The sequence below is a fragment of the Typopeltis vanoorti genome, chromosome 9, assembly GCF_054136105.1.
Source record: "Typopeltis vanoorti isolate ZY-2024b chromosome 9, IOZ_Tvanoo_1.0, whole genome shotgun sequence".
In the NCBI taxonomy this organism is placed as follows: Eukaryota; Metazoa; Arthropoda; class Arachnida; order Uropygi; family Thelyphonidae; genus Typopeltis; species Typopeltis vanoorti.
In genome coordinates, this window is record NC_143557.1 from 23,605,155 (window position 1) to 23,617,224 (window position 12,070).

General features: G+C 35.1%; 1 protein-coding gene across 1 annotated transcript in view; it reads left to right on the forward strand.

The window, feature by feature from the left end:
• Positions 1–11,863, forward strand: part of LOC150102924 (WD repeat domain phosphoinositide-interacting protein 2-like) — a 335,111-nt gene extending 323,248 nt beyond the window's left edge. Inside the window, exons 11-12 of the mRNA XM_090397385.1 lie at positions 2,022–2,075; positions 10,927–11,863. Coding sequence (XP_090253511.1) covers positions 2,022–2,075; positions 10,927–11,027 — 155 coding nt within the window. The 3' untranslated portion in view covers positions 11,028–11,863. The remainder of the gene's footprint in view (positions 1–2,021; positions 2,076–10,926) is intronic.
• The last annotated feature ends 207 nt before the right edge of the window (positions 11,864–12,070 follow it).

Consider the following 12,070-nt stretch of genomic DNA (forward strand, 5'->3'; position numbering starts at 1 on the left):
CATCTCTGGGATTTCGTGAGATCTCTTCTTAATATTGACGAGCATTGTGATCTTGGTGGCATGAAAACTCAGCATTTAATTTCTTCTAAAACCGTTTATCTTAGTCACGTCACTTTCCTGGCATTTACTATCTGGAACGCAGGGCTCCAATGGTGATTAGAAATCATTTCCCAAGATGTTATCAAAAATATGCTGCCGTAATGTACATCGTATCATCGTACTTCTCGATTCCAGGACTTCGTCAACTTCTGGGTGGAACCCCATGTGACCTCTAAACTTCTCACTGACCCGGGAACGGGACTGGATGAACTTGAACTCCATGAACTGCTCTGTCAGGAACCAAAGTGAATCGCCGCAGTGAACTCCCTTCTCACCATTGCAACCCTCTATTTATCTGGCTCCGATGACCTTGGGGGTTCGCTTACATCGTCCCCCTGAGTATTATGATGTTCTGCACCAGCTGCCCTTCTCAGTCGTTGCATTCAAGCGGGAAACCCCCACTCACTGTTGACCTTTGAGGTTGCAGTTGCCCCAGGTCATTACTTAATACGATAATCCGTCTTGAATTACCGGTGACTAAGAAGTTTCTTTAGACACAATTTATCTTATACTTATTTTTCTTTGTTCTTTTACACCTTTTGGGGTGACAATATTCAGTAATATACAAAAAATATTATTTCTAAATAAAAAAATGAAAATTTCTCTATTAACCCACAAGTATTTTTAGCGATTTTTGATTACCAGTAAAATTGGTATACAAAAAGTTTTTGAATAAAGTTCCTTGAATACACGATTTTACAGTAGTACTGTATTTTCCGGTGTATAAGACGCACCCAATAAATTTAATACAATTTTCTGGAAAAAACCTAAACTTTAAAGTATGATTTAAAAAAAAAAATGGATAAAATAATAGGTAATTTTTAATAGTAAACTGACCTTTCAGAAACCCATGTCATTGTCATCTGACTCTTCTCTATCATCATTAATTTCTTATAATATAGAAATAATTTTGTCTTCATATTCTTCTGGCATTTTTTGATCGATTTTTGTTTTTGTATGCATACAAAGTCCACTTCGTTTCATGAAACGGTAACACTATGACACACCACCTTTAAAATCTTCAATGTTACGCTCACAGGCTACTTTGACTGCATGTGTACGAATCATTTTTGTTGAAATGGCAATGCCATTTTGCCGATTTTCTTTCACCCATTTCAAAACTTCGGTCTCTAGTTCTGGCCACTTCTCAATTTTTCCACATTCCACGCACTTTTCTCTACACAAATTGTACAAAATCTCCTTCTGACCACGCCAAGTTCTTAGCCAATGACGTGCTAGAAGTCACGTGAAGGTCATGTATCAATTTGATTGCACCATTAACCGCCTACAAAGATCTTGGAACATAAAAGGGAGTGCGTATGACTTTGAAAAGAGGAAACAATCTTTACCTTCATTATATAAGACACACCCCATTTTTAAGATGAATTTTTAATGTAAAAAAAAAGTGCGTCTTATACACTGGAAAATACAGAAATTAAAAGTAATATGCCAGCCAGTTGGCCATGCGGTTATCATATGCATTTTCCAATTAACAGGCTGTATGTCCCACCATGGGCATCCGTGTTCGTGGTTGTCTTTTGGTGGGAGATGCATTTCACTGACTAGTATGAGACCACTGTTATGCTTTAGGGTACTCATAAATAGACTAATGCTAAATTCTAAAGCTTTTCCATTTCTTCAGATTAGAAACATGCCTTTACTCTATCTCTATAATGCCCTTGTGTAAAATTATGAAGGCCAGGAGTAATTGTTTGCACTTGGTGAGTGGAATACATTGTTAGAAGGATAGTGGGTGATTGAAATGAATTTAAGACTGTGATAGGTATTTAATAGTTCTAACATTTAAAGAGAGGGTAATAATACTACATTATGGCTTTCTTATTTATATTGCTGATGGATTTAAAGATATCCTTCCTAATAATAATAAAATTTATAACACCTTGCATTGCATTTTGTTGTAGGTACTACAAGTTATGCTGCAGTTGTACGAGGTGTTGAAACCTGTTCATCGACAGGTATGTATGCTTGCTTGCATAAATGTCAAATACTCTTCTCAGTATGGTGGACTTGTTATTACACTGGTGTCTAAAACCTAAGGATGAACACTATTTCTGAAGATTACAACTGCAAATTCAGATGAATCAACTTGTGGCAATTTGTATGACTGATGATTTTAAGTAGAAAGTGAGTACACGTTCAAATTTTCAAATTGCATGCAAAGGGGATCATATGGTAATAGGATTAAAAGACAAAATGTTATGCTAAGCGAATTGTGTTTGAAGGAAGCTCTTTTCGTGAAGAAATAAAGTTGTAAACTTCAATGTCTTGTAATGTCTTGAAGACATCATCTAGATGATTTAATGCAGCAAAGAATTATTGGAAACCTTGAAGAATGCCAAAGAATTACTGATGTTGCCTAAGAGGTTGCACTCGCTCATGGAGCATAAAGACAGATTTTTAGTTATAACAGCAACCCGCATTCAACGCACCACAGCAGGTCAGCTTGCAAGTTGGCTCCATTGAAGCACAGGTATCCAGATATCTCAACAAACTGCAGCAAGATGTCTATAACAAGTAGCTCTATATGTCCAGAGGCTTGTAATCTTGTGTCCCGTTATCCACAGCTCATCGTGCAGCTTGTTTTCAGTGGTGTTGTATCCATAAAAATTGGACAATACACCAATTGCCTAACATACTTTTTCAGATGAATCATTTTAGTTTTTCCTCCGAATTTTAGGCGACACTTAATCAGGCATGAAAGTGGTACTGCTTGCCGTTGTGAGAATGTTCTTGAAAGGGATAGAAACTGCAGTACTGGAGTCATGGTGTGGAGAGGAATTATGCTTAATGGATGCACTGCTGGAAAAAAGGGACTATGATTAGTGAATGATATTGCAATGAAGTTCTTTAACATCGTGTTCGATTGTTTCATGGTGCTGTAGGCAAAGAATTCATTTTTATGGATGACAGTGCCATACCACATCACACACAAGCAGTGCATATATGTCTGGGAGACTGAGGATATTAATCGAATTGAGTGGCCAGCATGCTCCCCAGATCTCAACCCCATAGAACACATTTGGGATGCATTGCTGCTTGAAATTCCCCTCCAGAAAACAAACAAGGCCTTATCCTTGTGCTGAAGGAGGAGTGGGCTAATTTGACTCAAGAATTCCTCAATCATTTGGTACTAAGCATGGTATGACATGAGAGCTTCATCACAGTTTGGGGTGGACATATTCCATACTGAAATGCCCCTCTGCATCGTTTTCTGTAAGCAATGTACATTAATTCCTTAACTACATCCTTAGAAAATTTGTAACTTTTGCCAAAAACATATTGCAGTTTAATTTGTAGGAATTTATAACACACTTGAGTAAATAATTTATTAGTATGTTGGCAATAAATTTATGTCTAATTTGGTTCTAGTCATGAAAATTTTTTCATATACAGGTAAAAATATGCTCCATTCTTAGCTTTTGGACACCAGTGTATTATTACATGGATATCTCAATAATGGGAAGACTCATCATAGAAAACACTATTATTCATACAGATAACTATCATCTCTTCTTAAATTCATTCACTGTCAGAGCACAGTGACAACTAGCTCTGGCAACCCATTCCAGTCATTTTCCACTCTTCAAGTAAAAAATGTAGTCCTTACTAGCCATACGTGTCCAGGATGACTTTTATTTCTCTCTCTTTACTGATCATGTATAGAAAAATCTCTTTTGCATCACTGTTAATAGAACCTCTTCGGTCAGTTATAAGATTTCATTATATCTCTTCTTTAGCAACTGTCAGCTAAACTTTGAGAGACAACTTTAGTTCTATCCTCATAGAAAGCATTCAACAGACCTATCACTGTCTTGGCCACTTATGTCTGGATCCTTCCATCACTTCACCCCCAAGAAACCCAGGTGACTAAATATGTACATAGTCCAGATGCAGCCTTATAGAGAGAGAAAGAGAGAGAGAGAGAGGGGGGGGGAGATAATAGCCTCATTATAACTACTTATTAATGCATCTAAGTAATCCTTTCAGTTATTTTTCAACTTCTGCAATATGCTCTCTGAACTCTGTCCACCATCACCTTCAAATCCCTATTCATAACCTTGCATATTTCCACATTTTTAAACTGACAATCTGGATCTTATCGTTTGTCCACATCTGATTTATTTAAGTCGCCTTGCAGATTCCCTACATTACCTTTAATTACTCTTCTCCCCAGTTTCGCATAAACAGTGAATAACTGAATATCCTTCTTCCAAATCATTCCTGATATCATTATGGATTCTACCCCACCATATAGTACTTTGATGTCTTCTTTCTGTGGCTCTCCTCCCCATGCTTGCCATCAGCTTTATATCCCTTAAATTGAAGATGCCAAAAAAAAAATTATATTCTTGGTTTCATCCTTTATCCAAGTATAAATAAACCAAGTTTGCATGTGACATAACTTCACCACTGGGCTACTTGTATATAGAGGCTAACGAACTCGCATCAATTGTCTTAGTATCCTATAATGCAACATGCATATCCTTACAGACTAAGGATGAAACCAAGAATATAGTTTCTTGCCATCTTTAATAGTATAACCAAGTGAAAAAACTTGCAACATCTATTTCTAATCCATTTTGACTGCTTGGATGTGGAAATATGACTTCTGCATTTCTTCAACCTTTATATCACCTCTGGGTCTGGCTCCCACTGATGTGTTTTTGTGCTGAAGTGGTTACTTTTCCTGAAATATGAGTAGCTCTGCTCAGTGGTGGAGTGAGCCTGCCATTGGGCAGAGCTACTGCTGAGAGTTCTTCTCAGCAGGGTGAGTCTGTCACTGAGTGGAACTACCGCTGAGTTAAATGATCTTTTGGGTCACTCATTGTTGGGTAATCTGAGGTATTGCACAAGTTTTTGGAGGTGTATTCCTGTACTTAAACATACCTCAGTTAAGGTCAAAACCAGTCTGGATAGCGGCCCTTCCCATAATGCATAGTATTATACATGCCTGTAAGGATATGTGCATTGCATTATGGGATACTAAGTTATTATTTTTTTTTATGGAATTTACAACGGTGTTAAAAAAACTTTTTTTATTATTCCGACGTTTCGATCTTCACATCAAGATCATCATCTGGAGTGTACGTAAATATACAGGATAAGCTGAGTTACATCATTAACTGTAAGCTAGAGAAACAATAATTTGATCACATGTTATTCTACTGGCGTGACCTCTGGTGGAAAAAAATAAAATAATAAAAAATAAATTTTTACATCAAGCTAAATTCTGTTTTTACAATGACAGGAATAAACATACTTTTAGATGGTTTTCTTTTAGAAACAATTGGTGTCCTATTTTTAGTATTACAATTCTTATTTTTGATTTACAATACTGGATTTTCTACAGTCCTGTTTATAATTGTTCTTGGTGAGGAAGGTCGAATATATACCTTCCATATGTTTGGGATTTTTACACCATCATTGTTGTTCAGATTGGAGTGGTTGCTGATAATCTCACAGGCTTCCTTGAATTTCCGTTCATACCATGTTCTAATGTGATGTAGACAGCTGGTGGTTTTCCAGTCATTTCTGTGTAAGGTATTCAGGGCATGATCTGAAAGGCCAGCTTCACCATAATTATTATATTTAATGTGTCGTTTATGTTCTTTTTGTCTAATAGGAATAGTGTGTCCTGTTTCTCCTATATATATATATGGTATGTTGCAAGTACAATAAATCCAGTATACTCCAGGGTGAGCTAGTGGAGGGAGTGGGTCTTTGGATGAGTTGAGTAAGCTTTTTAATTTTGCAGCCACCTTTAAACCTCCTGCAAAATTAAAAAGCTTACTCAACTCATCCAAAGACCCACTCCCTCCACTAGCTCACCCTGGAGTATACCGGATTTATTGTACTTGCAACATACCATATATATATATAGGAGAAACAGGATGCACTATTCCTATTAGACAAAAAAGAACATAAACGACACATTAAATATAATAATTATGGTGAAGCTGGCCTTTCTGATCATGCTCTGAATACCTTACACAGAATTGACTGGAAAACCACCAGCTGTCTACATCACACTAGAACATGGTATGAACGGAAATTCATGGAAGCCTGTGAGATTATCAGCAACCACTCCAATCTGAACAACAATGATGGTTTAAAAATCCCAAACATATGGAAGGTATATATTCGACCTTCCTCACCAAGAACAACTATAAACAGGACTATAGAAAATCCAGTATTGTAAATCAAAAATAAGAATTGTAATACTAAAAATAGGGCACCAATTGTTTCTGAAAGAAAACCATCTAAAAGAATGTTTATTCCTGCTATTGTAAAAATAGAATTTAGCTAGATGTATAAAAAAAAAAAAAAAAAAAAAAAATATATATATATATATATATTTTATTTATTTATTTTTTTCCACCAAAGGTCACGCCAGTAGAATAACATGTGATCAAATCATTGTTTCTCTAGCTTACAGTTAATGATGTAACTCAGCTTGTCCTGTATATTTATGTACACTCCGGATCTTGATGTGAAGATCGAAATGTCGGGATAATAAAAAAAGTTTTTTAACACGGTTGTAAATTCCATAAAATTTTTAAAATGAATGCTGATCACCGTGTAATCCTAAAAGAAAGGATACTGAGTTACTTCAGATGCAAACTTTGCTTACACTTGGATAAAGGATGAAACCAAGAATATAATTTCTTGGCACCTTTAATTTATAGTATAACTAAATTAAAAAACTTTTAGCTTCATATCTCATTTCATTTGCTTCAACTTAGATTCCTGTGTGGTATCATGTCAAATGCCTTTGCAAAGTCTAGCCGTTTCATGATGTAGCCATTTCCTTTATTCCACTGTCACTATTACGAAATGTGAGTAAATTACTAAGGCAGGACCTGCCTTACATATAGCTGTGCTGCGTGCCTAACCACCATTTCCTGAATTCTACCTTTTAGCTAATTTTTCGATGCCTTAACCACTACTTCTGAGATACTAAGTGGTCTGTAATTTGCTTGGAGCTTTCTTTATGTAATGGAAACATGCCACCCAATCTCACTGCCATTTCTAGTTAATGATTTACATTGGTCTCTGTCACATTGCTAACTACAACGTCTCCACCTGTATGATACATCCTTGCCAAGTGATCACATATTATTTCATCTATTTCTTTTGTTTTTGTCACTTTTCTACCATTGGCGCTAATTAAATTATTAATATTAAACTATGACCTGCTTAGCTGATTTTATCTCATAATCTGATTTAGTTCTCCTTTCCATGTTAGTTGACATTCTTGTCTATGTGCTTTGTATTGCTGATCACTTTTTTCTTATATTCTTTCCATAGTTTTTTTTTCCCCCAGCTCCTGTTTTATGATGCTACTCATCCAGTTTATTTACCCATCTGACCCTTAGTATACAGTTGACATACTTTCCTTGTAACTTCTTATTCCAGGGCACTGCTCCATGCTGCTTCCTAAGTTTATCATAATCATATTGGTATTGTAGTTCCACATAACTGAGCATTCCACATGTTTAGCAATTTCCCAGAACAAGACTGCATGGTCACTCCCTGTTTGGAGGTAGAGTGTCTCCTTGGTTATGGCTACATCTGATGCTATTTCAAGTAATCATTCTTTAGTACCTACATCAGTCTTATTTCCAACTAGCCATGCACTCCTTGCTCCCTCCAATCTCTGTCCTCATAGTTAGTGTTCTTAATAGTAATTGCTCAGCCATGCACTTGTTTTGCTAATGTGCCAATGAATGCACCTACATCTTTCTGTTCACACTCTTTTTGCAGCTCCTGCTTTATGATGCTACTCATTCATTTAACTCCCAGTTTGTTTATCCAACAATCTTTTGTCCTGTTGGTCTGTGTCTCACACCAGTTAGCCTCAAATGACCTATTATTCTCGGTCCTAAAACCATCCTCAACTTCTACTTTTGCTGGTTGCACTTCTGTGGCTGTCATCTCTCCTATCATCTTATTATCTCCCTGTAACTATCTTATGTGAAACAAGTCTCACTAATGCTGATAATTTTTTACCAAGTTGAGCTGGCTGATGACAAGAACACATCTCTTTATATCTGATGCTTCTGGCATTCATATACATGCATTTCAACATTCCCTTTGTTCATAATTACCCTGGCACAATGTAAGGGTAATTGTGGACCCAATCCATTCAGATTTGAACCCTGTGAAACTGAACTTAGCATTGTGTGATAATTTCTGTACTCACACTCATTTGTCCCAGGAGCAGCTGGATACAACTTGACTGCATCTCTATTCTAAGGCATGTACCTTCCTGATTCTTGATTTTGCACTTTTATTCTATCAGTGAATAACACCTTCTTCAAACAACTCTATAACCATTCAGATGCAATCCACACACATATATCATTCCCTTTGTCTATCAAATTCACTCCAGACATCAATAAACTAAACATCATTCCTCCTGCAGTCTTCTCATAGACACATTTGGAATCATTGTCCTTCTCATTTCATTCCGATCACATCATGTCAGCTGGCCTGGTTGGCCGAGTGTCAGCATACCTGCTCTCCAACTAAAAGGCTGTGGGTTCAAATCCCACTGTGGGCATGGATGTTTGTGATTGTCTGTAGATGGAAGACAAATTTCCTTGCCTAGTGTGAGACCACTGCTTTGCTTATTGAAAAAAAGTTCTATGTTTGGTTTGTAGAGCAGAGTTTATTACAAAATTTATTATAGGTTTGCAAATAAGCTTTTGTGGGTGGAAGCATCATAAAAAATAAAAGACAATTTCCCTCTCTTTCTTGTCTCCCTCTTGTTTTTCACTTCTTTTCCAGCAACGCTGATATCTCTTAATGATACTTTTAAGTAATAAAGGAAATTAGAATTTATTTACAGCTTCTTTATATTTCGCTCACTGTAGCATAAGCATCATTCAGGGAGGGAGGGAGAGAGAGAGAGAGAAAGAAAGAGCAAATAGTGTTGTCTTCTCCTCACTCAGATGCAAATGTGACACATGGAAATATGACTCATGCTGTTTTTGATTCATTCTTGTGTTAATATTTTGAATGTTGTAAACAATTTTTTTGTTCTCTCCTTGAGTGATGCTCATGTTGCAGTGAGTGAAATATAAAGGAGTTGTAAATAAATTCTAATTGCCTTTACATGTATTAAAGTGTATTTTTAATTAAAAGTATCATTAAGATATCAGAGTTGCTGGAAGAAGAGAAAAACAAGATTTTTTCAACATTCAACAAATTCATTCTCCTTATTCTGATTCACTGTCTCCTCCTTCTAATCTATATTTCTGTAATTAAAATCTTCCATTAGCCAATCTAATTTGTCTAAACATTTCTCAATCAGTATTCTCTAACATCGTCCTATTAGAACTCTATTCTGTTAATTTCAACTTCACACTACACAGATTCAAAATCTTCACATCTACTACAATTTTCAACTTCCACTTTTTGTGGACACAATTCCTTTGCTGTTATTGACAGTGCTTCCCCTTCTCTTTTCACCTTCCTATCTTTCTGGAAAATTGTATATCTTTCCATTTCTATTTCCAACAGTATCATCCTCAGACAACCAAATTTTACTTACATCAATTATCCTTAAAGACTGTTTGTATACTAATATAAGAAGTATTACAAATAAGGTAGCTGAGTTTTGTTGCATTGATTGAGTCATTCCTGCTGACACCATCATTCTTTACCCTAGCTTAAAAGCCACACTATTTAATGATCACTTTATTAGAGCATCCTGGGGATAAGGACTGGTGAAGTGTTAGAAATGAATAATGTATTCTGAATACTGATTACTCAAATGTTAGTAAGGTAGGGGAAGGAATTTTATCAGTCTTATTTCTGTGTTAGCATGTGTGTGTTATTGCAATTTTAATATTGTATTCCTGAAGATGTTTCTGTGCCAGAGATGAAATATTGGAATGTTTAAACTTGCTTTTCAATTATTTCTCTCTGTTCTGTATTCATTCCATTAAATTTTAGTATGAGTGCAAACCAGCACCTAAGCCTAAACATATGTTTGACCATTACGTGTACTCTCTGCTTTTTTGCACATGCACAGGGTTATTATGGGTGGGAGAATTTCATTTAAGCCAGAAAACATTTATTTTTTTTTATGATAATCACACTCACTAAAGGTTGTAATACTATGGATGGTCCAAGGAAACCTGCAAAGGTATTCTGCTCAAGCATTTTGATTATGTTAAATAAAGGTCTCATGTTTTGCTAAAATAATTTTGACTTAGTGAAAATTTTTTTTAACCAGAATCTCAAAAGTCTTGAGGCTTACAGAAGTTTGTGAGCTGACAATTCTTTACAAATTTTTTGAGGAATAGAATAAGTTACATAATATGAAGAGAGTTGGTTAAGAATGATTTTGCTTGATTTCTACAATGCAGTTTAGAAAAAAAAAAAAAAAATTACTTACCCTAACATATTTAGCCAATTTATATTTTTTTTTCTTTAAGCTGCAAATAACTCTTGCACTTTAAAAAATTAGAAAAATATTAGAATATTTTATTATTATTAGAAAAAAGACAACGCTATATTCAGGTCCCCTCCCCACAATCAAATAAATGATTTAAGGCAACATTAAGCCAGTTCTCAAGTCATTTGACAGGAAGGATGATATATATCACTGTACATGAAATTTATCTCTTTATAGATATAAAGTATTGCAATAGTCAATTTATCTGGTTGATATTTAGGATTTAAAAAACTAGCAAGTAAAACTGAGCATAATAACAACAATGAACATTTTTTATTTAACCTTGACATTGTTTATGAACTTCATGAAGCTTTATTTTTTATATTTTATTTTTAATACAGGCAGTGATAATCTATCAAGCAGCTATGGTCCACCATCAAAATTTGGCTTAAAACTAGATGACGAAAGTGAATTTCCGCCAATGATACAGAAAGCATATTGATAATACAAAGACTTTAATTATGAAATATGCAAGAAATACAGCATTTTAGAATTACTTTAATATTTAGAGTCAATGAAGTGGAATTATTTTTGTAATGCCAAATTAAGTGTAAAATGTGGTTACATTTTAACTTGTTTGCTTAGAATCATAATGTATATTTGCAAGCATACAGTGCTTGAACTAGACAGGATATCATTCCTTTTCTTATATGCCTGTGAGCCTTCAAATAATTTACTTTCCCTGAAATTTCACTAGTCATGTGGATTTAAAACTTACAAAAAGCACCTGATACCAAATGCCACAAATTCTGGGTTCACTGAATGAAGATACAAGAAACCTTCATTAAAAAGAAGAGCATATTTCCCCCCAACATGAAAACATACATACATACACCTGTGTGTGTGTGGGATGGGGGGGGGGAGTGAATGGAAATTTTTTGATCATAGTTGGAACAGACAAGTTGTACTATTTTTTCCCAATTATCAATCTGCTGTTAGATTTTAGTAGTTCATAACTCTTCTACCACTAGTTTCTTACTTCTTAAATGCTGATAAACTTAAGACATGCAACCTTAACTAATGTTACATGCAACAGTTACCCTGAAAAAAAAAAATTAAAAAATAATGTGACACTAGATGAATTTTTTTTAACCTCCAAATATCCTGATATGTACAAATAAAAAGTCAAAAAGGCAAAATGAACCAAAGATATCTGAATTCATATGCACAATGTAAGAATGTTTACAGTGGTAGGAGTTTCTCTCACATCTTATTCAGGTGTGAGAAATCAGATGTATCATAGATTTCATTTCAGTGATTAAAACAAGTGAATGAAAACTGTGTTTGCTTTTACTCTGCTTTAAACTCCTGAATGAAAAATTTAATAAATATTATACTGCTGGTCTGTAAAAAAAAATTAACAGCATGTAGTGCAGCTGAGGTACAGAAACATTTGATTGGCTTTATGGTGCCTGTAAGGCACAAAGATTGTGTGATTCCTGCAGAATAGAGACAGTCAGGATTGGCAAATCATGTCCATTAATA